The sequence below is a fragment of the Psammomys obesus genome, unplaced genomic scaffold, assembly GCF_907164565.1.
Source record: "Psammomys obesus unplaced genomic scaffold, mPsaObe1.curated_primary_1811, whole genome shotgun sequence".
NCBI classification, from domain to species: Eukaryota; Metazoa; Chordata; class Mammalia; order Rodentia; family Muridae; genus Psammomys; species Psammomys obesus.
This window is the reverse complement of record NW_026590663.1, coordinates 9,284,164-9,310,841: the sequence shown is the minus strand read 5'-3', so window position 1 is coordinate 9,310,841 and position 26,678 is coordinate 9,284,164. Positions and strand designations below refer to the sequence as shown.

At 49.0% G+C, this 26,678-nt stretch overlaps 1 protein-coding gene and 1 long non-coding RNA gene across 2 annotated transcripts; one reads left to right on the top strand and one right to left on the bottom strand.

The window, feature by feature from the left end:
* Positions 1-1,109: 1,109 nt before the first annotated feature.
* Cpa2 (carboxypeptidase A2) lies at positions 1,110-22,537 on the bottom strand. Its single transcript, XM_055608129.1, has 11 exons — positions 22,441-22,537; positions 19,630-19,711; positions 18,827-18,961; positions 18,271-18,366; positions 16,794-16,895; positions 15,006-15,104; positions 13,611-13,721; positions 12,500-12,590; positions 10,115-10,314; positions 7,227-7,311; positions 1,110-1,348 (listed from the first exon to the last, which is right to left on the bottom strand). The coding sequence occupies exons 1-11, from the start codon at positions 22,503-22,505 to the stop codon at positions 1,161-1,163; spliced, it is 1,254 nt and encodes a 417-aa protein (XP_055464104.1). The 5' UTR covers positions 22,506-22,537; the 3' UTR covers positions 1,110-1,160.
* LOC129677505 (uncharacterized) lies at positions 20,682-25,105 on the top strand. Its single transcript, XR_008720209.1, has 3 exons — positions 20,682-20,745; positions 23,155-23,259; positions 24,693-25,105. It is a non-coding gene; the product is annotated as an uncharacterized LOC129677505 (long non-coding RNA).
* Positions 25,106-26,678: the final 1,573 nt, after the last annotated feature.

Genomic DNA, 26,678 nt, shown 5'->3' with positions numbered 1-26,678 from the left:
AATTCCTAGGGCGAGAATACAATAATGGTTCTAAGAGGCTAGACTGAGAGGGAAATGGCGAGTAAGTATTTCAGCCTGAGATGCTAGGAAGACGCTCTGGAGACGGATATCGGGGTGACGGCTCAGCAGAGTGAACACACTTGGTGCTGTTGACCTGTACCTTTAAGAATACCCAAGGGAGCTGGTTGGTTTTCGCGCATGCCTCTTATCCCAGGGAGGCAGAGGCAGGAGGATCTCTATGAGTTCAAGGCCAGCCTGGTCTACAGAGTGAGTTCCAGCACAGCCAGGGCTACACAGAGAGACCCTGTCTTAAAAAAGCTGTTTGCTTTTTTAAGCAAAAAGAATGATCAAGAGCAGCTCCGCCTTGAGGAGCCCACATCACACTTTGCTCTTTGAGACGCCTACACCCTGAGCCCCTCTTGTTCTCTCTCTTTAAAGATGTATTTACTTTATTTGATGTGTTGAATGTTTGCCTACACATAGGTCTTGTGCCTGGCTGGTTCCACTGGAGGTTAAAAAGGCCTCAGATCCCCTGGAGCTGGACTTTCACAAGGATGGGAGTAAAACTGGGGTCCTCTACAAGAGCATCCAGTGCTCTTAATTGCTGAGCTATCTCTAGCTACCCTCTCTTTCTCTTAACCCTCATGTTTAATCCAAATATTAAAATATCCTGTTAGCTACCCCCACCCAAAATAATCAAGAGCTGGGTGTGGCAGCATGTGCCTGTGATGCTAGCACGTAAGAGTCATAGAGACAGGTGGTTCAGGAGTTCTAGTCCAACCTGAACTACATAATACCCTGTCTGGAGAAAAAATAACAGTAAATTTTATGTCATGTATAACATCAAATTTTTAAAAATTAAAGGATGTTGGAAATAGTTCACTTAGAACAGGTTAAAAAAATATACAAGGACAGCACAGGGACTTGTGGCTTTGGGACAAGAGAAACTGCAGAAACAGGAGCTTGGGATTAAGCTCACTGGGGAAGTGCTCACCTAGCAAGTGCAAGTCCCTGGGTTCAAATCCCAGGCACTCAAAAAACAAAACAAAACAAAAACCTTAAATACTGTTTTAAGATTAGGAATAAAAAGAGGAATAATCCGAAGCCAGTTTTGCTTTACATCACAGAGCTTTTAATGGCGTTTGTCTGTTCTGCAGGGCCTAATAGGGATGGTCTCGGACGTGCTCCATGATGGTCTTCAGGCCGAGCCAGGTCTCTTCTGCTGTGGGCAGGATCTGCTTGGCTGGCAGGAGGAAGCCATAGAAGCCTGTGTCTCTCAGTTCAAAGGCGAATGAGTATTTGATGCCAAAATCATAAGCCCAGTCGATGCTCCCACCACTGGCTTGGTCTGAGGGGCAAATGGAAATGAAATCTGAGAACACTGTTTCCATCGACCTCCAATGTGATCAAGGATAAATCTGGCCTTCTAATCACGGGCTTCAGGAACAGGCACCAGGGGTTCATGCTTAGAACAAGAACCAGGAATAAAAGCACAAAAGTAATTTGAAATGAAAAAGGTGTTCAAATGGACTCTCTTAGGAGCCTCCTGACTTTATTTACACATTTGGAACTTTGCTCGGTGCCCTAATTGGCACCATCCCCAGTTTAGGGAGCCTTCTTTAGAAGGCCCACACATTTTCTCTAGTGGGACAGAACAGATTACAAACTGAGCGAGTGAGTCTCTGGCCTCAGGGGATTCTCAGCGCAAGGGTGGAGCAAGCTCCCATCTGATGTCAAATCACATGCCCACAGCTGGGGGTCATGGGGAAGCCAGCACAGTAACGTGCACCTGGGGTAAGTGTGGCCACTGACATGGCGACGATGACGCGGCAGGTGATGAAGGAAGATGGCATTAGGCTCTAAGTCTTGAGGCATTCGTGACTTGGAAAGGCTAAGCAAAGGACCGGCCCTGAGGCCCCTCCCAGGAAGCACAGGTTGGGGTAGAGCTGGAGGAAGTCACCAGGTCCCTAAGAACAGAGACCAGGGGGCTGTCACAAGAAGGACTAGGTTAGCACTGCAAATTTTAAGTTACCTATCCCTCATCCAAAGCCTTGGGAACAGAAGTGTTTTGGATGACATTTTTTTAAATATATATTTTGAAATAACAGTATATAAATAATGGATATCCTGGGGGTGGACCCTAATCTGCATACAGGTTAAATTGTGTTTTCCAGATCGCTTGCGTAGGTACAGCCTGGAGGGCATTTTATCGCTACTGCTATAAAGGTGTCGGCTCAAACCTGTCACGTAAGATTAGATCTGGAAGTTTCCACTTGGGGCCTTCCACCGGTAGGGAAGTTTTAGAGTTGGAAACACTTTGGGTTTGAGCTTTTCGGGTTTGGGATGCTCCGCCTATAAGCCCCAGGTTCCCTGTAGCGGTCACCGTCTTTCCTGAAAGCAGCACCTCGCAAACAGAACCCCCTCGCTGGTCACTGGCTTCAGCTGGTCACTGGCTTGACCGGGTCTGTGGGCTGTAAAATCCCACCTGAACCTTGGCAGAGCCGATCCCACTGAGAGGTGAAGACAGCATGAAAACTCGGGGCTGCAGACAGAACCCTGACCTGCCCACCCCTGGCTAGTGGCGGAAAGCAGGCCAGCTTATCTACGTTCTGGAAGTCTTGTGTCGGGGCACAGCTGATGGCATGGGGCAGCGAGAGCGAGACAGAAGCTAGTGAGCACGGCCGCACGCTTGCACTCACTCTGCACCTCAACGGGCTCCTTCCACGCCCACTTCATCTGAGGAGGCACTGGCCTGGTCCTCAGAAACGTGTAGGATGCGCATTCAGGAAATGTCAGTTATGGGCTAGCACCTGCCTGACACGCACTGGGTCCCAGGTTCAAGCCCCAGTACTGTGAAAAAAATCGAATCAGTTGAGTGTCAGTTATGATTACAAGTGTTCTAAAAATCCACACATTTGTTAATAGCAAACAAGAAGGCCTGGTCAGTTAGACCAGAGCAGGGCTCAGGGTGGGAACGGCCACAGCCAATGGTCCTACAGACTTGAGAGTTAGTGAGGGCTTTTACTCCACAGGACTGTGAGTCTCTCAGAACACTTCACAGATGGACAAAGACAAGAAAGAATGAATAACTGGCCCAAGGGGACTTGGTTCCAAAGCGGCAGAACTATGTATAGTTCAGATCCAGGTTTCTGTCCCCAAGGGTGGTTCCTTCTCCCTAATTCCCTTCTACCTCTCCTGACTACACAATGCTCTTCAAAGCTCTTTGCAGGTAAGACGTTGCCAGGAAATGTCTCATCAACAACGATGTGCAGCTGGCCGCCGCCTGGCAAGCAGGTGCGTAGCCCAGAGCTGCATGCCAGTCTGCGTCATGAGGCAAGACACGCTCACCTGGTTCTCAGAGGACCAGTGTCCTCCAGCCGGGGTGAGGCAGCAGCCCGCCCTGGGCGGACCTGCAGCTAGGAGTCATGTGTGAAGGGCCAGGTTCCGAGGGACCAGAGAACAAGCCTGTGTGTGTCGGATACCTGTTTATTGGGACTACCTTTGATACCTGGGTCCTCAGCAGAAAAAATACAGCAACCCTCAGCCTCCCAAGGTCTACACAGCAAGGTAAAAGAAAAACCAAACCCTTTTAATGAAATGGATGGGATGCGTGCGGGAGCCTTGGGGGATTCAGGACGCACTCTGTCAACGCCCCAACTGCCACCCCAAGGCTGCTGAACAAAGGCACACATGGCTCAAACTGAAGTTGTAAGGAGGGTCCTAGGCTAGGTCCACTTCTCTGGTCCACTTCTCTGTGGCCACTGCCAGTCCTCAGGAGCTCTGGAGATGAGTCCAAGGGCTGGGGAATGGCTCATCTGGCAGAGTACTTTCCTATCATATCTGAAATCCTGAGCTCAACCCCCAGAACCACGCAAACCCCCACAGCCCACACCTACAATCTCAACACTCATGAAGCTGGGGCAGGAGGACTGGATGTTTGAGATCATCCATGGCTACATAGGAAGGCCAAGGCCAGCATGAACTAATTGAGACCCTGTCTAAAAGAACAAATGAAGAGGATAAGGCAAGTCTGTGTGGAACATGGCTCTAAGTCTCAGCAACTGTTTGCAGGTCTTCTAAAACACAGATAACCGAAACTCAGAGCCAGTCATTCCGTTTGGGTGGTTAGTCTTGCCATGGGACTATATTCCTAAAAAAAAACATCTAACCAAAAAAGGAGCTTATACCTCTGCTTTCTAAGACTCCCACTAAGCAAACCACAAATAGCCGGGTAGGGCAGCCCACACCTTTAATCCCAGGGGCAAAAGCAGGCGGATCTCTGTGGAGCTGAGGCCAGCCTGGCCCACATAGTCAAAAAAAAAAAAAAAAAGAAAAGCAAGCAAACCAAGAAGAAAACCGCAACTCACAGTGGGCATTCCCACAAACTAGCCCAGCCCCCACCATGGCTGCAGGTGCTTCTGTGCACACAGCAAGTCAGAGCACGCGTCCCTGTGTGCTCCTCTCCCTTCCGGGCATCTTCACTGCTCCAGTCATCACACACATATTATGTCCATATGGTACACACATATGATACATGTATGTATCTTAAAAACAGACAGAACAAGAACCAGCCTTCCATTCTGAATCTCCCCACAATCCTCTTCTCTATCTGCTCTTATCAAGGCTGCTAATGAGTGAGTCCCCAAACTTCAATGCAAAACGTTCTTTCCTGTGTGTTGACCTTTACATGGCCTTTATCATTTCAACCACTGTCTCCTTTTTAATAACTGCTCTACCCTGGGTTTTGAAAGCCAACGTCCTCCACATCTCTGCTCAGCCATCTGCAGCCTTTCTCCTCCCAAGGCTCTTCCCACTCCAGATAGCTCCTGGCTTTCCTCTTAAACCATAGCAGCACCCCCTCAATCAGTCTCTCTCCCTTTCTGCCCCTCCCTCCCTTCCCTCTGCAGAATCTCAGGGCCATACCATCTAAGGCTGCAAACCCAGCCCAGTGTGGTGGCCTTTAATCCCAGCTCTTTGGGAAGCAGAGGCAGGTGAATTTCTGTGAGTTTGAGGCCAGCTTGCTCCAGATAGATTGATAGGTAGGTAGGTAGGTAGGTAGGTAGGTAGGTAGGTAGGTAGGTACGTACATACATACATACATACATACATACATAGACAGAAAGATTGATAGATTGCTAGGTAGATTGACTGGCAGACAGACAGATTGATTGATTGATTGACTGATTGATAAATTGATTGAGTGATTAGTAGATTGATTGATTGATTGATTGATTGATTGATTGATTGGCCGATAGACAGACACACAACTAGATAGAGCCTGCAAACCCTTCAAGTACCTCAAGCTCAATCAATATTTCTACAGTCAAACCCATGGTGTTTTCAACAATCCCCTGTCATGCTCCAGAATGTACCAACCCAACGAACTTCAGCAGAAAACTGTCTACCTCCAATAAAGGCCAGAGTCACTGGCTTTGTGTCCCAGAACCTGCTCAATCATGCCCTGCCACAGCTTGAGGATTATCTCCAACCCTAACTCCTCCCCTCCTGCGGGGATTTTCCTACTTCCAGCCCGTGACCACTGTAGCCTCCACTAAATACTTCCGCTGCTTCACTGAAACGCCAAATCTCCACATGGTACACAAACCCACATCCCCCAGACTCCCTTCCTCACATCTTCTGTTCCCCTAAACCTGCTTGTGGCTCTCAGGAGCCCCTCACGCTCTTTCAGAAACCTTGGGTCAGACTGTCTAGTCCTTTGCTCCTTCTCCAGCTGCCCGACGGCTAGCCCTAACCCCGGCTTTCTTCCTGCGGGAAGCTCTTCCACAGCAGTGATTTCCCAGGCCGGCTCTCTACCACTCCTGAATCATGCCTAACGTGCTGTGGCGCATAGTGCTGTACTGACAGCGTATTACCAATGAATGCACTTTGTAGCACACATACTGCACTATACGCCTGCATACACCACACACACTAATACAGACTGTGTACACTAACATTCCTTGGAATTCCTGCTCATCACCCTTCAAAGTGACCTCTGAGCTGGCAAGATGGTTCAGCAGGTAAAGGCATTGTTGCAAGCCAGATTATCTGAATTTGATCCCAGGAGCACAGACGGTGGAGAGAGAGAACTGACTGCCACAAGTTATCTGCTGACCTCCACACAGGCATGTAGAAACACGCACACACGTATAAAAACATAAACATGCTATGCAAAAACAAAACTGAGCTCTTGGTAGGTTTCTTGTATCTGTAGCACTTGGCATCATGCCTAGCACATAGCAGATGCTTGCTGAAAGCCTGTTGGATAGAGAATGAGTGTCTGCTTGAGGCACTAGTTTCCAAAGGACCTTGGGGCACAGGAGCACTGAGGAAATGAACACTGTAGCTTTGAGTTTCTAGCTTTATCCATAACAAGGACACTTAAACAATTCAGAACTCGGGGTTCGCTGAGATCTCCCATGGTTCCTACTGGAAGACAGAAGGTCTCCAACAGTCTAACAACAAACTTCGATATTTCTCCCTGCCTCATCTTCCCTCTTCTCCCCACTCAGTGCACAGCCAGCTGCCTGCAATAGCAGTTTTCCACTGAATAACCCAGGAGTTTCCTGTTGCTTTCTGGTTTGGTTTAGAGTTTTTGATACCGGAGACTGAGCCCAGGACTTTTGAACTCAGGACTGCCTGGATGCTAAGGACATACTCTACCTCTCAACTCCACCCTAGCCCCTAACCAGGTCCTCTTAAAGGAGCCGTGTCTGCTCTTTCCCACCCACAGTTCGTGAGCTTCCTCAAGACATGAGCACCTCGTAGCCAGGAAATGGGAGGTTAGTAAGAGAGCGTGAATTTTAGGGTAGTTTGACGTAACTACTCCTTGCCCTCACCAAAATTCTATGTGTATATTTTGTTTGTTTGTTTTTTGAGACAGGGTTTCTCTGTGTAGCCCTGGCTATCCTGAACTCACAAGTAGAACAGGCTGGTCTCGAACTCACACAGATCTGGCTGCCTCTGCCTCCCAAGTGTTGGGATTATGGGTGTGCCATCACACCCAGCAATAAAGGTTCATTTTTAGGCAGAGAATATGTACATAACAGCGTGGAGACAGTAAGGCTCTGGACAAGGTTAGGAGAGAGCATAAAACTCGTGAATCCAGGGCTCCTTTGTCAACACCTCAGGAGTACATCATGGGAACGCAGACCTTCTGAGGAAAAGCAGGTGCAATAGGAAAAGCAGGTGTCACTTGTACAAACTTTGAGCACGTTCGTACTTACAGATGACTGAACAGATTGGTCCCACTTTATAGCTGGTGCCGTGCAGTCTTTTCAAAGACTGAGCAGCCTTTTGGGCCACTTCATTCTAGAAGGAAAAGAGAATGGATGAAAGGAGACTCTTGGGAAAACAGCTGCCCAATAGAAGAACCAAGATGGGGAGGCCTGGGCGAGCAGACTCCTTCGTGAACTGACAGGGAAGCACACCGTTTTCTTTTCCCTCCACTGTCTCACTAGAAAGTGAGCACGTGTTCTCCTGCCTGTGAACACACACCGCGCACAGGCGTGCCTTCACTGCACAGGTGTTTTCACTGCTCCGGAGTCCATTATTTTGCCACTAGCTCAACTTGTTCAGAAGCGTAATGAAAATATTCAGAGGGTAAAGGTGACTGTTGCCACGCCTGACAACCTGAGCTCAGTCCCTGTGACTCCTGTGGTAGAAAGAAGAGAGCCCACTCATGCGAGCTGTCCCGACTTACACACACACACACGAAGTAAACAAATGTGGTTTTAGTTGTTTAGAAAGTGGGCTGAGAGCTGCTCAGCTTCAGAGCACCTAAGTTCTGGCCCCACGTGGCATGCACAGACATACACAGGCAAAACACCCACCCACATAAAATAAAATAATAATTTTAAAAACCGTGTCAGGCTGTGGTGGTGCACACCTTTAATCCCAGCACTCCAGGGGGCAGAGGCAGGCAGATCTGTAAGTTTGAGGCCTGCCTCATCTACAGAACAAGTTCCAGGACAGCCAGGGCTACACAGAGAAACCCTGTCTCAAAACAACGTTTTTAGAAAGTTGAGCTTAAGAGAACTAAAGAGTGCGTGCACGCACTGACCTCAGGGTGCACACTGGCAGTTTGCTGCGCCCCCACCCCCAATTGATCTCTACTGGCTTATTTCCCTGTGATTCTCTCTTTTTCCAAGAAGCAGAGCTCAGCAAAATATTTTCCATTACTCAAGGGTTCCAGTTTTGAGTGATTGAGGCTTTACTGTCCTTGCTAAGGATAAATGTAAGGTCTTGAACTTAGGTCCAGGACAACAACTGTACAAACACCAGATGGGAAAACCTGGCTCAGCCAAAGCCCCGGAGAGCCTGGGGGTTTCAGCTGTCAATGAGCCCAGCATGAGTCAACAGCACAGCGCAACTGCCAAAAAGCTAAGGTGACCCTCAACGGGAGGACATCAGCGGGAGGACAGGGAGGAGGGAGAGCAGACACATGTGCCCTCTGCTCAGAGCTGGCTAACCACGACACAGGCCTTCGTTCACTTTGGGGGCTCTCTCTCAAGAGTACAGACAACCAGAGTTGGCACCAACAGCATGGGGAAGGGCGGGAGTTTGGCCCATGGTAAAGGAGTCGGGGTAGTTTGGAGGCCGGGGTGGGGGCTGCGGTAAGAAGAGAACTACAAGAAGCGGGGTCTAGTCTTTAAGATTCATCTGCCAAAAAGAATAAACCTTGCAATGCGGCAGATGACAAGGCGGGGCTGCAAGGCACACAAGGAGGGAACCCTCCTAGGGTGGGCGAATCCCACCGGTGGCCTGAAGGCAGACACACCCTGTGCCAGGCTGCCAGCTCCACACTACCTCCCAGCTTCTTGAGCATCTAGGTGAACATTAAGACCGTGAAAGGAGAAGAGAGACCCTGGGAGGAAAAGAAGAGTTTCAAAAGGTATGAGGAGGTGGAGGAAAGACAGTTATCTGGAAGGAGAAAGGACAGTAGGGAAGAGAGTATGCTGGAACAGAGGGAGAGCAAAGAGAAACAGGTATAATGAAACCTAATACTTTGTATGTTAATTTTTAATGAAAAATAAATTTTATCTAATTAAAAAAAAAAAAGAAAGAAACAGGAGCAGGGAGTTTATTTAGTTCCTACCAGCCTTGACATTTTCCCCAGACGTAACTTTGGTAAGCCGTGCCTTCCACCCTGAACACTGTCCTGACAAGTCTAAAATCCAACTGATAAGATGAAAGACACATTTGAACTGGAATTATCTCTTCTATGTTGGCCTGGGGCTGCTGGCTAAAATCTATTTGAAGGTAAACTGTCCAAAAGTTCTCCATTCCAGGCTTATCCCTAACAGATGGGTTTCAAAATCAAGCCTAAAAGCCAAATTGGAAATATTTGCACATTCTCTTCATCTGGGAATAGCTGTTGCTCAACTGGGAGGCCTCCCTAAGCTGCCGCCTTCTGACCCAAGGCTGCATGCAGCCAGGCTCTTACTTCTGCAATGGGAAAGACGGCAGAAGGACCTGAGTTGAGGAAGACAGCTTTAGGCACACCTCATATATCAGTGCGCTGCCCCGTGAGGCCACAGAGTCGAAGGCCCCAAGGAAGGCCGAGGTGAGTTCCAGGGAGCTGAGCGTCTGCTCGAGGTCCTGGAACCTCAGGCCTATCCAAGTGACGGGCCCTTCCTCCTCCAGGCATCACAGGCCCTAGGAATTAATGGTGACAGAGGCTCCTCCAGCCAGTCATGGTGCTACATGCCTGTACCCCAAGCACTCAAGAGCCTGAGGCTGAAAGGAAGGTCAGAACTTTGCAATGTTACAGGGAGCCTGGACTAGGCTACCTGTGGTGAGACCCTGTCTCAGAAAGAGAAGAGAAGAGAAGAGAAGAGAAGAGAAGAGAAGAGAAGAGAAGAGAAGAGAAGAGAAGAGAAGAAGAGGAAAAGGAAAGAGGGGAGGGGAGGAGAGAAAGCAGATCCCGGGGTCATCCGAATCTGTTAGGGCAGCGTTAATCTTTGTGGGCTCTGCTCACCAGAGAATTAGCCCACGTGGGTGTCCATCTGACCTCCAGAACTCGTCACTAGCACTTACCTTTATGAATGACACTTAAATTTGTCCACCTGGCAGATGTGGCCACTGAACTCAAAATAAAAATGCAGAAACTCACCAGCTCGGCAAAGTTATCTGGCTTGGCACACTTATAGCCGTAGGGGAACATGAGCAGTTGGGAGTAGCTGTGCAGGGTAATGAAAGCTTTGACTTTCCCATGGCTCTTGATGAAGTCCACGATGGCTTTTACCTCAACTTCAGAGTTAGGCTTGGGCCCATGGTATGAATCAGAGCAAGGGTTGCTACTGGCTCCAGGTCCTGGCAGGATTAAGAAAAAGAAGCCTAGTTAAGACAGTAGCTTTACGAGGACACTGCAGCTGGCCGGTGGTGGCACACGCCTTTAATCCCAGCACTCAGGAGGCAGAGGCAGGCAGACCTCCAGCCTGGTCTAGACAGCCCATTTCAAGACAGCCAGGCTGTGCAGAGAAAGCTTATCTAGGAAGAAGGAAGAGGAGGAGGAGGAGGAGGGAGAGGAGAAGGAGGAAGCAAAGGAGGAGGAAAAGACAAAAATGAAGAAACCTTACCTAGGAAGAAGGAAGGGGAGGAGGAGGAGGGAGAGGAGAAGAAGGAAGCAGAGGAGGAGAAGACAAAAACGAAGACTATGACACTTCAGGGCAGAGGTTAGCACAATAAGCTCCTCCGGTGTAAACAAGAGTGAGCCATGCTTGTGTCAGGCCCAGTGCCCTGCTCTGAGGGCACAGCTGGGAAGCCCAACTGAACCCATCTGGGCACATCTCTTCTTTTAAGTCACGCTTCCCCTATGCAGGAGCCACCATGTTAGACCATTTCCCCTCTGTGGGAGGTCCTGCGGGGAGGGGGGGCATGAGTTCATTTTGTGAGACCACACTTGTAAGGAATTCCTGCCGTCCTCTCTGCCCTGAAGAAATCACAACATCTGACAAGGCCGCCTTGGCAACCGTAGTTACTCAAGACGACTGAAATGGGTGTCACTGTAGGCCTGGCGGGGACTGCGGATGGCCGAGAATGTCTTAGGGGCAGCTGGGGCTGAGATTTCGCAGACTCACTAAGCAAACTGGGCAGGGCCCATGCAAATGTAACTGCCATCTTATGTTAAAATCATTTAAAAATAACGTGTCAGAGAGGGAAGTGGCATCTAATCACTGGATAGAGTTCAATGTTTGGGGTCTGGTGCTTTGATTATCTTTTTCCTATGCAAAAAAATAATAAGAATAATAAATTGTTAAAGCAATGAATGAAGTTATCACTCATGCATATCCCATCTCATTTCCCGAGTGGCTGCTGTCTCACTTCTGTAACTCTCCATAATTCATTTGGTTTACAAATATTTGATGACTGCTCTCTGTGTCGCAGACTCTGTGCCAGGTATCAGGGAAAAACACAGCGCCCAGCTGCAGTGTTTGCAGTTTTTAATCTTCACTGTCAACCTAACTAGACCGGGGAAGCCGAGGAAACACCTTTGCCACCATCTGAGGCCTCTCTCCAGAGATAGTTTCCAGAAGAGCCATCCTAAATCCTGAGCCTGTAAACCCACTGTCGGGGTGCCTGCCGGAATAGGAATAGGAAAAGCAGGGACCCAGCTGAGCGCCAGCACTCATCTGTCTCCACTTGTTGACAGGGACAAAACGCAACCACCTTCTGCACGCTCAGACGTGGAGCCCAAACAGAGCCCTCTCCCCTTGAGCGCCAGCCTGTCCGGCGTTCAGTCAGGTAACTGAGGGACTGTTTTGGCAGCTAGTAGGAAGGAGTTCAACCCTGCGATTAGTCAATCAGGTTTAACTAGTGCCTAAAAGCATGAAAGGCCCCCACCTGGATTGCCAGTGGACCCCCAAACAGAAAAGCTGCAGTCAACAAAACCAGATAAGCAAGCTAGGGTTTTCCCTTTGACTGCAGTTCAAAAATCCATTTTTTAAATAATTCATTTATTTTTATTCGCGCTGGTGTTTTGCCTGCCTGTGTGTCTGTGTGAGGGCGTCAGGTCCCCTGGAACTGGAGCTTCAGAGTCGCCAGGCGGGTGCTGGGGACTGAACCTGGGTCCTCTGAGAGAGCCGGCAGGCAGTCTCTTAATCGCTGAGCCGCGTCTCCGGCCCCGAAAATCCACTTCTTAACTCCATTTGTACTCTTTCCCTAAGCTTTCCTTCCCGGAGCATCTAGCGCTGATGGCCTGCGGCTTGGCGCACAGATCCTAACCCCCTCTAGCGGTGCGGCCCGCGCTTCCCGCGCCCCCGCTTGGTGCAAAGCCTGGTTGGCCGCCGCCTGCCGAGAGCCGCCGAGAGCGAGCCGGCCACCGCAAACGCCGCCTGCGGCGTCCCCCTGCCGCGCCCCCGTGAGGACACAGGAGCTGGGCAGGGGTCTCGGAGAGGCTTGAAATGGCTTGAGCCCCGAGTGGCCTAAGCGGGCTGCCGCCACGGCAGCGCCCTGACCCCGCGCGTGGCCGTCCGCGGGGACCACACCCCGAGCTCACCTCCGAAATTTGCATCCCAGTTCCGGTTGGGATCCACGCCCAGGCAGAAGCTCCCCGACACTCTAGATCGGGTCTTTCGCCACATCCGATTCTTTAAACATCCAACCCAATACGAATATGGAAAAGAAAAGATGGTCAGCCCTTCTGGTCAGCGGGTCCTTGCCCGAGCGTTCCCTCCCCTCAGAACTGCACAGGATTTCTCTTGTCCAGAGCTGTCAAACGGTCCCCACACCGGCTCACTTTATGTCTTTCCTCTCTCAAATAAATGCTTGCCAGACCGTGTCCCACAGAGCACGGTTCTGGTAAATGCTAGCCACCACCACAACAAAGAGGGAGAGAGACAGCCATGTGCAAGAAGAGCTCGGGAAACATGGGCTAAGGTGGTGCATGCCTCACGTTTCCTAGAGCCCGTGAGCCAGCAGAGCAGCCTTCCCCCGGCTGCACCTACCTCCACTCACCCTACCTCCACTCACGCAGGGTCTCGGGCTGTGGGCAGAGAACGTAAGTCTCTTTGAAAATGCTACCATCATTGTCATGGCTCTCAGCTCTCCACAGGAATAACCGAAACTCTGACTCACTTTGCGTACATGAGGCCACACTGCAGCAGTGTGCTCTTGTAATGGTATCGTAGGGAGAGGAACCTTCTAGGCGCCTTTTCCTCATATTTCAGAGGGTTTCTTTGACAAACTGTAGATTAAAGCGCTAGGATGCATCGTGCCAACCTACTTAAACCTTGTAGCAATCTAATTGTCAGCAGGTAATAGCTGCCTCCTCTCGTCTATCAGTCACACACACACACACTCAGAGATAATTGGAACAAATCTCCTAGGTGACTCGCTTGCGAACCCAGCACTCGAATAGTCCAGCATAACAGCTGAAATAGTCTCTGGCTGAGTCACAGGCAAAGGCACTGCACGTCAGAATAAGTGATTATAAACGTTTCCCTGTGCCTCGGCCTACTGAGAGATTAGGCATTCTGCTTAGAATAAATCAAGAACAGAAAGATTACTTTCGGTTGTTTTTCCACATTCCTATGTGTCTTCTTAAGTCCTGTGTGCATAAAAAGAACACAGAACAACAAATTAAAAAAAAAGAAAGTGAAGCTGCTTACAGTGGTTTGGGAGAACACGTACCCATCAGGGTTTGTGACAGGCAGCAGGAAGATATCCATGGTCCCCAGAAGGGATGTGATGGCGGGATCCGTTCCATAATCAGAAGCAATCTGAGGAGAGACATAGACTTTTATATCTAACCACCCTTTCCCCAGAAAACACACTGTCAAACACTACGGCACTGTGGTCTTGTAGTTTTGTTACGTTTGGTGTTTGGGTTGTTGTTGTTCTTTCCAAACAAGAACTGGGACCACTGTTGATCACTGGGAAACTTCCCAGTTCCCTTTTAGGGATCCCCAGTCTCCTTCAGTGTCTGTAACTTTCCCTTCTGCTGACAGTCATTTTCTTTTATGGAGTAAATGCCAGTTACCACCTATCTGTTGTCTTAGAGGCGGCAGCGCTTTCGCCCGGTGACTAACAGTGAAGCTTTTTGCCGTGGCAGGCAATGGTGTGTGTGGCTTATTTGGATCTATGAACCAAATTTTTAAAACTTAATATTCATTAATCCTCCCGTGGGGTGACTTTCCAAAAGAACTCGGGTCCAACATCAGATTACTTAAATATGTGGGGCTTGGCTAAAGATATGGAGAGCCGGTTAAATTCCATGCGGAGAATTACATTTGACTGCAATCAATTGCAGGAGAGCTGAAGTTTCTGCTGGATTAAAATTTATTCATTTCCTGTGCTCAGCCATCCTGAGGCATTATTATTCAACTGTTAAATATCCATTTCATAATACCCTAAAGGTAACCGCATTTTAATTGAAGGGAAAATGTATCAGCCAGCATGCACGTGGCTGTGCATGCTTGAATGGTCTGCTGTGGATTGATTTCCTTTGCTCATGAATTAACATTCTGATTTATAGCATGTCATTTTGGAATCACTTAAGAAATACCAGCGTAGGTCACACCCAGCATCGTGTCCTAGCTCTTGTGCCAAGGACCAAGTGGAAGAAAGAGATTGCTACATCCAGACCTCAGAAGTCAGAAAGATGCAGTCGCCCTCGGCCCATTTCACTTTAGAGCTGTAGGCTAACACGAACCTTCCTGCGCCTGCTCTCGGAAGCCCTTCTGAGGTTTGTAATGGGGGCACCTCCCTCAGAGGACCACGCTTTCCCCTGCTCCTACGCTGAAACCCGACACCCAGAGGCCGAGCCGGCCACCCTGTCCTTTGCTGGTTTGCTGGATTGTTTAACAGGGGCCCAGAGGCACAGCGCCATGATCCTAGGTAATACCAAGGAAAAGCAGGCTTGGCCGAGTCTGTTTCTTGCCGGAGTGCTGAGAGCTGGATTTGGCTGAGAATATTTGCAGTCAGGCCCACCAGGGCGCTATGTGTTTACTTAGCCAGCCCAACTCCCCAAGACAAACTATGTGAGGAATTTTAAGCAAAATGACCTTATTTGCCGTCCACAGCGCGGTGGCTTGCGTGACCCACTCTCTAGCGTGGATGCCCCCGTCAAGCCAGATGGCTGGCTTGTCTCCGCCAGTGCTGAACTGCAAAGCAAACACAGCAATGGGGCCGTTACCCCGACTCTGCGCCTCCTCCCCGCCGCCTTTCTCTGTCCCTCTCTGTCCTCGAAAGGATTACGAGAACAGTTTGTCTGGCCCCTTTCTAAAAAAAAGAGAGAGAGAGAGAAAGAAGGAAGAAAGAAAAAAAAAGAAAAAGCTTAAATGCAAAAAGCGAAGCAAAATTTTCCTCCCTTAATGTATGCAAAAATTATTACAGATGAAAAATATGCCCACAAGTTGTAAATTATGGAGAAATGGGGTTCAGGTAGCACGTCGTTCTTATCTTTTAAAAGACTAGTTCACGCGGGAGTGAGAATGTGAGCAAATGTATGGGGGGTGAGGAACGGGGAAAACAGAAAAAAGAAAAGATATTTGCAGCTACCATCCTGGAGTTGTGAAGTTAGACTTGCCAAAGCCATTCATTCCTTGCCTTTTTTGTCTGTCTGTCCCTCTGTTTTCCAAGGTTTCTGCATGGGTATCACTTTAGTTCTAAGAATCTCATCAGAACCTTCCGGGTTCCTCACAAAACGGCGCCAGCTCCCGCCCTGCTTCCCAGAGTTCTGTTTTCGTGGCCTAAGCGGCTGGGTTACTTGGAGCAGTGGCCTTGCCGATTGGACCAGTAAATAGGGAGGACAAGATTATGTTTGCATCATCAGCTTCTACCTCTGTGCATCACCCTAAGCATAACCGAGAAACGCAAATGTCGCTAAAATTTTTACATTTCACAGGTTTGGGAAAGTTGTGTTGAAAATGTGTTGGAGCCTTTTCCTTCAAAGGGCTCAGATGCCAAAGGCCGGGGAACTTTAAAGAACAAAAAGAGGTCTCAACCAGCAAACCACTTGGAGAAAGCGAAGGCCAGGAAAAGCCCAGGCAGAGGGGAAGCGGGTCCCCCGACCCAGCGGCAGGCCGGGCGGGCAGCGGGCAGCCGCCCCCGGGCCAGCTCGGGGCAGCGCCGAGGACGCCGGCCAGGTCCCGCCACACGCGTCCACATTCAGCAGGGCGTTGTGACACACCCCACAGCCCCCCTTAACAAACTCTTTCTAGGAAGTCTGGGGAGACGGTTTTCTGAACAAAGTGCAAATGCTTGAAGCCCGAGGGCTGTCGGCGGCGCCGAGGGAAAGCGGCCTCCAGCCGGCTTTCAGGGCCACCGAGACACAGCGTCCCCGCGCGCGGACACCCGGCTTCTTGGGTGGTTTGTTTTGTCTCTTGTTTTCAATGCGGTTCGGGCAATTGCCAGGTGCTTTTTTGTTTTGTTCTGTTTCTAAGCTGGCTCTTAACAAGAGAAGAGAGGGAGAGAGAAATCCGCAGCGCTCCCACCCGGGTGGCTCGCCCGGCGCCCGCCCCTCCTCCACCGTCCCCCCTCCACCGTCCCCCCTCCACCGCCCCTCCTCCCCCCGCCCCCGCTCCCTCCTCCCCGCCCCCGCTCCTGCTCGGCTCCGATTGGCGCGCTCGGCCGGCTCCCGGCGAGCGCATCTCGGGCCGCGAGCATCAATTCTCCGCGGCCGACCTGCGTCGGCGTGCGCGGGAGAGGAGAAAAAAAGAAAGAGGGACGGGGCGGGCGGGGGCGGGGAGGCTCCAAACCAGCAGAGACCGGTTAGGAGGAAAAAGGACCCGGGAGCGGGAGGAGGAAAGGGCGGGGGGAGCCTCGACGAACCAAGGTCGCTGCCCCTCTACCTTGAGCACGCTCACGGGCCGGTTTTCAAAGGAGGAGCCGATATTCACTTTGCTCACGAGGCCAGGGTTCTCGGCCACGAGGTTGTCCATTTCTCGGTAGATCTGAAAGGTGCCAACGGCGGCTGAGCGAACCCCGCTGCAGCCGGCGCTGCGGCAGCAGCCGGGGAGGAGAAGCCATCTTGCCCTCCGCTCCCCGCGCAGGCCTGTCCTCCCCAGCGGCCGCTCCACCCCAAGTGTGAAGCTTCGGGAAAGCTTCAGTGAGTGTGAGGCTCACTGAAAGTGTGTGCTCCCCTCACGTCCAGGCCGCGGCCGCCTCAGAGGAGAAACCTGGGAGCAGCACCCAGCGGTTGCTAGCAGGTGCTGTCTGTCGCAAACACCTATTTGTCAGCTCGGCAAGTGGCAGAGAGCACGCTTTTTATCTTTGCACGCCTTTTTCTTGGGGGGCGGTTAGGAAGGTGTAAGACACACATACATATTACACAGGTAACACTGGCGCATGTTCAATCGCCTGGTATTTCTGGAAATGAAACATGAACAAATTTGTTCAAGTCATTTTCCCACAAATCTTTTTTATTTTGTTTATTTTGCTTTGCTTTGTTTTGCTTTCTCAAGACAGGGTTTCTCTGTGTAGCCTTGGCTGTCCTGGACTCAAATCTGTAGACCAGGCTCAAACTCACAGAGATCCGCCTGCCTCTACCTCCCGAGTGTTGGGATCACAGGCATGTGCCACCACCGCCCGGCTTCCCCCTAATCATTTTAAATAGCTTTTACAACTAACTAAATTATGGGAAGAAAAAAAACATTAGAAAGTGCTGTGTGTGTGTGTACACATATATTTGTATGTGTATATATGCATACACACTCTGAACGGCCTTGTTTGGAGGTATAGTGCCCCCTTACTCTTTCCTAGTCTGCACTTCTCCCCTTAGCTCTCAGGTTGCCACAGCCAGTCAGTGCAGACAGACTGACTTCCCAAAGGCTCTGTGGCTCATTAGTAAGTGCAGGCCGCAGCTGTGCCTTCATAGCAGCACATGGCTGCCGTGGAGAAAGGAAGGAGTGAGCGCAGGAAGGCAGAGACTAGACTTTTGTCACCCTGTGACCTTGGAGCAGTGTGCGATTTGGGAGCCCCCCCCCCACCTTGTGTGGGCATCAGCTGGCTCAGAGTGGCCCCGACATGTCCCAGACCATACAGCTAATCACAGCTCTTGAGTGACTCTTAGCCTCTGCAGCTTCAAAATCAGCAAAGGGGTGTTGTGGGGAGCGTGAAAGAGCTGTTTGTGGACTCACTTAAAACATTCCAGACACCTCCAAAATAGCTGTGTGGCTGTTGATGGACAAGCCCACTTCAGCTCCTGCACTAAGCAGGCCCTGCCTCTGGAATCTGAGGGAAACCTTAGGACGCTAGGAAACAAAAGGAAACTAATCATCCCTCGGGGTAGCCTCATCCTCAGAGAAAAGAGCGGTTTCTCTCGCCTACCTCTTCCAGAGTATGGTAGGCCCCAAAGTTGAAGCTCCTGCCACGCTCTCTTTGCTGATTGGATAGCATTTCTTCACGCTCTTGATCCAGCAGAACCTAAGATAAGACAGTGCTCTGATTAGCTGCCAGCACTGTGTTCGGCGTGGTGGTGTAAGCAAAGTGTTGACACTGGGTCCGCCAAGCGTTCCTCACTGTGCTCAGATCCTGTCCATGGGCCCGGGGTCAGACACCTCTCTGATTCCAGTAGCACTCTGAAAAGGTTGGGCACACATGGCTGGGGCCAGGCAGCAGCTCCAGGCACAGGGTGACAGTACAGGAGGCCTTCAGGCCACCTTGCTGCTCAGCGTGCCTTTCTGAGTTAACCTCTGATTAAAAACTACCCGAATCACCGATGGCCTTCCTTCCGTTTGCTTGAAATACAAAAGGAAGAGGAGGTGTTCTTCCCCAAGATCTGAGGTCGGAGCTCGCACTGACAGGAGGCCCACGGGAAACCCACAGTCCCTGCAGAGTGGGAAAGGACCAGCAGGCCTGGGAGGCTGCTCTTTGGCCTACATACTTGAACGTCTTCAATCATGATGGAGTATGCCATCCACTGGGCCTCCAGGAAAACTTTGACTGCCTGGATGCTGGCAAAAGGAACTCGGACATGGACTGACTGTTTGGGGGTGGTGGGTGATTTCCAAAAGTCAAGCTGAAAGAATAAAGAGCCAAATGAGTGAATCATTCTGGGAGGAACAGATAGTTGCACCCTGAGGATTTCAATAATGCAATTTGTTACCTAGTTTCTTTTGAGTCTACAAAAGCAGAATCATTCTGGACTCACTATGATAGGCAGCAAGAGTTTCTCCGTATCCAAGCACCAGCAAGCATGCTAACTTTCCAGCACGCACACACCCCACGGCTAGATATTAAAATTGGCAGAGGAACAGATGATTTTAAATTATGGAAGGTCTTAAGAAATAAAACCAATCTGGCACTCAAGGGCTCCAATTCATTTCATCATGGGATATTAATGCCATAAATTATTTTTAAAGGGAAATAATGAATTAAAGGTGTTCAGCAGTGTTTCAAAGTAGTATTCATGTTTTCCATCCCTTTTTCCTTCTTGCCATAGTCCTGGGAGATATCCAGAAGAATGGTATATTTTTCCTTAATTTTCTGATTGTGAAAATGAAGTCACAGAGAGAAAAGGTGTTTGCTCAGGGCTGTAGTTGGGACTAAAGTCCAGGTTTTTGGAACCCAAACTCTGAGAGCTGGCACCCCATATGACCTCAAAGGAGTCAAAATGCATGCCAAAATGGACATCAGTCGTGCGAACTATTTACCAGAGGGAGTGACAGTTGATGCTCTGACAAATACCTGAAGATGCTCTTGAGCCTCCAATTGGATCAGAGTTTTAATTTGATCTTCATCATTTGGGATGACCTCAAGAACTTGATCTCTAAAAGATATTAACCACAGACATGACCTTGAAAGCAAAACCTGTTTGCCATTTCCTGTTGTTTTCTGCACCCATCAGCCTCTGTATGGAGGAGCTGAATGCAGCAGTCAATAATCTCTTTCACAAGCCAGAAACTAATAAATTGTATACTGACCCACATCCCAGAATGAGGAGGTGATCAAACGGCTTGATTTCCTCCAAGGAAATGTTATCTAGATAATAATTAAGACGCGTGCCTGCTCCTGGCAGGAAGCCATTAAAGTTTTCTTTCCTTGAGCTAATGAGTATTTGTCAAATAACACCTGCTGCTCATAAAGCACTGGCTTTTAAACTTGTCTGTCTGTTCCTGCTTTTCAGGGAGGAACAAAAAGAAAGAAAGACGGAAAGGAGAATAATTAATACGGTGCCCAAAAGAAGAATTAGATCCACATCAGAGGAGACACGGTTTCCTGGTTTGGTTTCCTGGTTGCTTTTTGTCTGTTTTATTTTGTGAGTGAAAATACTGCAGAGTACCATCTCCAGGTCCCATGTGTAAACAGACTTGGGGCACAGCCAGGGAAAACTGAGGCCCAGGCAAATCAGATGGCATGTGACACCCGAACGCTTGTGCACCTGTGTGTCCTGAGGAGAGACAGACATCATGGCACAGAAGAGACGCTCCCGAACTGTCAAGCACAGCGTTGGAGGACTCTGGGTAGAGGCACCTGTGGCTTAGTAACAGCCTTTTCTTTCTCTGTCCCTGTCCAAGTAGCCGACTGCCTATCCACGGGAGCGTCGGGAAGGGCTGCTGCCACGGGACTCACCGGAACGCGTGAGGATCTAAAGCCAGGCCTTCAGGTACCGGCCCCGCACATGCACACGTGTGGCAGAAACAGCTCTTCCAGACCTGTCCACGTGCAAGGACCCGCCTGCCACAGCAGTCTGAGAAGCCCTCCATTTGGGTCTCCTTACCTTGAGCTAACGCCTGGACCCCCAGGAGCCCATCTTTAGAATGAAGCCCTGGGAGAAGGAACACATCAGACCAATATTTCCTGGTGAGTGTTCTAAGGAACAGCAGCCCTGAAGTTGGTCAGCAACAAGGGAGCGGTGTGACTTTAAAAAAAGTCCCTCCTAGGTTTCTAATGAATACTTAGTCAACATTCTAGAAATCCTACAGTTCATTTAACTCTCTGATTCCCAAATGGACCTGGCTAGCTGTTTTCATGACCCACATTTACTAGAGTGCTTCATTAATATCCTTGGAATACTCTCCAAAAATACTCCCAGCCCCCATTACAGAATTTTGGAACCAGGACTGGTGCAGGCAGCTCACAACTAGAAGCCTGGAACTTGGAGGCAGAAGCGGAAAGACTCCTACAAGCCGTGGGGAGGCGCAAGGGTGGCCTGATACGGGAGTTCTGGGGCTGCTGGGGCTACAGAGTGAGAACCTGTCTCAAAAACAGACGAACAGTAGAACCAAAGCCTTTCAGAGCAAGGACAGATCCGTCCTGAAGTGGCGACCCATGGCCCTGGCCTTCCTTCTCTGGGAGGCCACACTACCCAGGTAGGAAGCCTGAGGATGGAGAACAGGGCCGGCAGGAAGGCCAAAGCCCTCAGAGGAGGGAAGCGGGTGGGAAAGAGAGGAGTGCAGACACAAAAGCTCTTCCCTGCTGTCTGTCAGCCCCACATTCTGACCACTGGAGGGAAAACGGTGAGAGGTCAGTTTTGTGGAAAGTCCATTTTTACAAAATGGAGTCAGTCCTGTCACACCCCAGTAAAATATTGACTAGGGTCATGGGAAAGAAAGAGGCACAGGTCTTGAGCTCATGCTCCAAGATGTATCTCAAAGAACCAGCACCCCTAAAGACAGCCTGCCTTATCTTAAAGGCTATTCTTACTTAGCAAATGATGAAGGAACTCCCAGCCACGATCTTTTTTTTTCTTTTTTTTTTAACTTTTATTAATTACACTTTATTCATTTTGTATCCCCCATAAGCCCCTCCCTCCTCCCTCCCGGCCCCACCCTCCCCCCCTTTCTGCATGCATGCCCCTCCCCAAGTCCACTGATAGGGGAGGTCCTCCTCTCCTTCTTTCTGATCTTAGTCTATCAGTTCTCATCAGAAGTGGCTGCATTGTCAGGGTTCTAGGTTATCTCCACGGATAGTCCTTGGTTGGAGTATGAGTCTCTGGGAAGTTCCCTGTGTTCAAATTTTCTTGTTCTGTTGCTCTCCTTGCCCAGCCACGATCTTAAGGCTAGCTTCACACAGTGATTGTCCCCCCGTCTCCCATTAGAGCCTACCAGCTCCCCTGGGCATCACCATTCAAAATGCATTTCTCTGTCCTACAAAATTCCTTGCCTTTTCTCTATCTTCTGTACGTGGTAGAGGCCACCACAGCCTGTGAATTCCCAGCCTTTCCCGTCTTCTGTACATGGTAGAGGCCGCCACAGCCTGTGAATGCCCCAAACTCTAATCCCATTCTTTATTACCAAATGAAAGGTCTCTATTTGGAGCTTTTGACAGTTTCATTTCCTCCTTCCATAGTCATTCATCTCTTCTTTGATCAACTCTTATTTTTCCCTTACCTCCCCCTAACCCAAGAGCATTCTGAAAACACTGAACATGCCTTATTCTGTGATCCAGTTATGAGCAAATGAGAGGTTTCATGGACCAGGTAAGTAGAATTCAAATAAACACTAGGAAGAGTCACCCCACAAATGTCTCTCGACAGTAGACACAAGTGTCACTTACCCCACAAATGTTTCTCGACAGTAGACATACCCAAATAGGGCAGCCAATAACAGGGTCAACTTCATGGTCACGGTTTTCCCCAGAGCCCAGAGTTCAGAGTCCTTCCTGAGCTTTATAGGGCGCAGAGTGGGGCCCATCAGTTCACCCTCTGAGAATTCAAGGGGATTCCCATGTGAGAAAATTCTCACCTGCATGTGAAATTCTCAAGGTCCCAGATACTAGGCTGTGCTATCGCTGGTCTGTATATTTTTCCTTTTTCAGGGTGAGATAACACATTTCATTGGAAAGAAAACAAATTGCTAAAGCATTCCAAGGGCAAATCAGACGTTGAGGATTTAGAACAGGAAGTGCCACTAGCCCTGCTTGGTGATAGAAGCCAGATTAATAGACCCAGAGGTTAAAGTCCTTTCGGGGTCTCTGACAAAAAAGAAAAAAGGGGGAGTGGGCAAAGCATTTATGGCAATTACCCGGCATCCTGTCCATCACATTCTATTAGTTCGCTCATTCGTTTATTTTCAGTGTTTACCCTGAAGCAGCGTAGTCGCTTCGTCCACATCTGCTCAGGTCCCTGGAGATGTGGCCGGCCCGGCCCTCACTCTATACTAAATAAACAACACAGAATGCCTTGTAATATTTAATTCCACAGTGTCTCTAAAGCGATCCATCTGCATTTGTACCAAATTAATGCCTCGACTGCTGTCCTTTTTCCCACAGTGAAAGTCTTTCCGATGAGAGCAGTGGAGATGCTTGCTGAGAAAGTTTGTGTTTAAAGGGAGTGTTCACTGAATCACTGATGCCTCCACCCAGGAAAGCCAGTTGGTATCGGTTCTCTAAATTTCTTTGGATAATTTACAGTTCTCTCTGTCTGTCAGTCTGTCTGTCTGTCTGTCTCTCTTTCTCTCCCACACACAGATTGTCCTCAAGCTGGCTTTGGCCTCCCAATTCCCCTGCCTCGGGCTCCCAAGTACTGAGATTACAGGCATAGGCTTTCATACCTGGCTTGATTTGTTTTGTTTTGTTTTTGTTGTTTGTTTTCTGAAGCATAGATTGTACTACAAAAATTGTTTTTAGATGAAAGTAATTTTTCTTTGTCTATACATAGATCCTCAATAATCTAACTTTGTTCACTGTTCACAAGGAAAACGGGTGCATCTTTTCCTTTTAGGAATCCTATTTCTTGGATCCACGTGAATAGGAATCCTGTTTGTCATCCACACTTTACATTCAGCCTGGCAAGAACCAACCACAAACAGCTGGAGAGAATGTTTCTACTTTCCATTGTGTAGCAAAAATTTTATCTGCACACACTTTTAATTCCTAGATCTGAATTCTTGAAGGAGAAAGGGACACACACCATGTTTCTAGTTGAAGAAATTACTGAATTAGTTTGGGTTTTATTTCTCTTTTTGTTTCATGTTTTTGTTTCATTCTGGGTTTTTTGTTTGTTTGGTTGATTGGTTTTGGTTTATATTCTTTTATTTTGTGTTCCTTTTGTTTGGTTCTCTTTCGTTTGTTTTTGAGCCCAGATTGGTCTCAAGCTACCTACATAACTGAGGATGACCTTGAACTCTCTGACCTTCCTGAGCCCTAGGACTGCCCTGCATGTGCCAGGAGAGCACCAGCTGAGCTGCCCAGCTCACCCTGGGTTTCTATCTCTTCTGACGCAGAAAGAGCTGCAGAGATGGCTCAGCAGCTAAGAACACTGGCACCTCTTCCAGAGGATCTGGGTTCAGTTCCCAGCACCCACATAGCAGCTCACAACCATCTGCAATCCAGTCCCAGGGGACCAGACAACCTTCTCTGGCCTCCATGTGTAGCAGGCTCATACAGCACACAGATGTACAGGCCAAACCCTGTATGCATAAAATAAATACAGTGGAAAAATAGCAAAAAGTCAGGAAGAAGAGAAACCCAAGAAGCAGAGCCTGTAATACACCCTGTCTTAAGTTACTGATAAGTAAAACAAGTGTGCTGGAACATCACCAAACCTACCTCAAAGAGATGCCCTCAAGCTTAGTCTCAGGGCAGGGAGTGTGCGGTGACGGTGAGAGGCTCCACACTAGTGACGAGCAAACACAAGGTGGGAGAGGCTAAGACCATGCAGCCTCTGATCCAGCTCTCAGGAGGCAGAAGCAAGCAGATCTTTGTGAGTTCGAGGCCAGCTTGGTCTTCAGAGTGAGTTCCAGGACAGCTAGAGCTCTGTACTAGAGAGACCATGTCCTGGAAAATAATTTAATTATCTTTCCTTTCAGAGGGGAATTTTTGTACTATCAATGAATTCAACCTATGGTACCTGTTCGCGGCACCTGGGAAGATTGGCAGGGAAAAGCCTGGAGCTGAAAACTCCTAAGTCCAAAGGAGAGAGAGCGCTGGAGGATAATGCCTGGCTGAGGCAATGAAAGTAATAAAAAAACAAAAAGCATGGCTGGAGAGACAGCTGGATCACTGTCAAACAGGCCTGACCAACCACCCAAGGTTCATTTCTGGAACCCCCGTAAAGGAGGAAGGAGAGAACCAACTCCACAAAGCCGCCTTCTGACACACACCGTGACACACACGCTCTCCCAGGAAGTTAATAAAAATTTTAAAAATAAACAACTGGAGCCAGGTGTTTAATCTTTGAACATCTTTGATCCCAGCACTCCAGAAGCAGAGGCACGTGGATCTCTGAGATTGAAGCTGGCTCTGTCTACATAGAGTTCCAGGACAGCCAGGACTACACAGAGAAGCCCTGTCTTGAAAAAAAAAAAAAAAAAAAAGATAAATCAAAACAACACTAAACAGCTGAAATGGTGGTGCAAACCTCTAATCCAGCACAGGCTGAGAGAGGGGTACCCTGAGCTGGAACAAGTATGGGCTACACAGCAGAACCCTGTTAGAGGAAGAAAGAACATCAGCAAAGAGGGAGGAAGGGATGAAGGAGAAAGAGAAGACTGAAGGGAGGGAAGTCAGAGAATGTGGGCTGCTTTGACAGAAGGCTGTGAGAGGCCTCTGTTTCTGTTTCTGACCATGTAAAGGTCCATACCACAGAGCATCGTGTTTTTCATTCTCTAATTCTAGACACAGGATGACATACGGTAACGTGCTGTGTTTTAAACACACAGTTTGATAAGTTTTGACATAGGTCTATACCCACATGGCAGCAATCAGCGTGACGTCCCACAGCCATTGTGCCTGATAACATCTGCTTTTGGGAGTCACTGAGAAAATCTCCAGCCAGAAAGAGGTCACTGGCAGCCTTGTGCTTTAGGGATGAAGAAATGACACACACCCACACACAGCCTGGAGGAAGGGGCTCACACAGACCCCCAGGGCTAGTCTGAGGTAGAGCAGGCACCAAGAGCCCAGACCTCGGGCTCTAGTTCCCAGCTTTGATGCTCCACAGGGCCCAATGACCCCTACTCAGCCCCAGGGAACGACCATTTTGAGCAAATGTGCCTTTATCATCGGATCCCTGGGGAAGCTGTAATTTAGAAGGAGAAAGGTGATCGGCCCCTGAGAAAGCGGTTCTGACGGTATGTTGCTTCTACCAGGATGATGCTAGGCACGCTTCTCAGGGTTTGTCCTCTAACCCCAGAAGGTGAAACAGCAGAACCACAGGGTGGTAGGGGGGTGCTATATGGAACCAGAGGAGACTCAACCACAAATTAAATCCCTCAGAACAGTTTCCAGACTCCGAAAGTCTTCCACATCAAAACTCCGGACGTCGAAGCATGTTTATTTGTAGCCAAGTGAGCTCTGCAGCAGGGTTAATAATCTCCTAACACTATTTCAGAACACGATGCTTTGACTGAAAAATACACAGAATTTATGGTTCCAATCAGCCAAACTTTAAACAAAAATTTCCATCAGAGTTTCTCGACTCTCGCCTTTAAAACAAGACGCCTTTCAACCTTCGAGGAATGTCTGTGTTTTGACAAGGCATGAGCGTTCGCAGGAGCTGGGGAAGAGAATACGGAGACCCCTCTCCCATCGTGGCAACTTTTCTGTAAATGCAGTTATTCCTAAAATGACTGCAAAATAGAAAATGTATTTTAAAAGCGAAGCCTTGCCCAACATAGTTACATATGTCTGGTATGCAGGTAACACCCCTCCCCCACCCCCACTTAAAAGGCTAAAGCAGGGAGAATTAGGTGTTCAAGGCCAGCTTGGTCAACAGGATCTCCTTCCTGGAAAAAAAACAAGAAAACAATATAAACAATGATGAAAATGGGTGGGTACGCACCCACGTACACAGC

Coding starts and splice junctions, on each gene's coding strand:
- Cpa2 (XM_055608129.1), bottom strand. CDS start 22,505: ATGAAGTTGACCCTGTTATTGGCTGCCCTATTTGGGTATGTCTACTGT. Junction 15,105..16,793: donor GGCCCGTGAGCGTGCTCAAG/GTAGAGGGGCAG, acceptor TTTGCTTTGCAG/TTCAGCACTGGCGGAGACAA. Junction 10,315..12,499: donor CTGGGATGCAAATTTCGGAG/GTGAGCTCGGGG, acceptor TAATCCTGCCAG/GACCTGGAGCCAGTAGCAAC.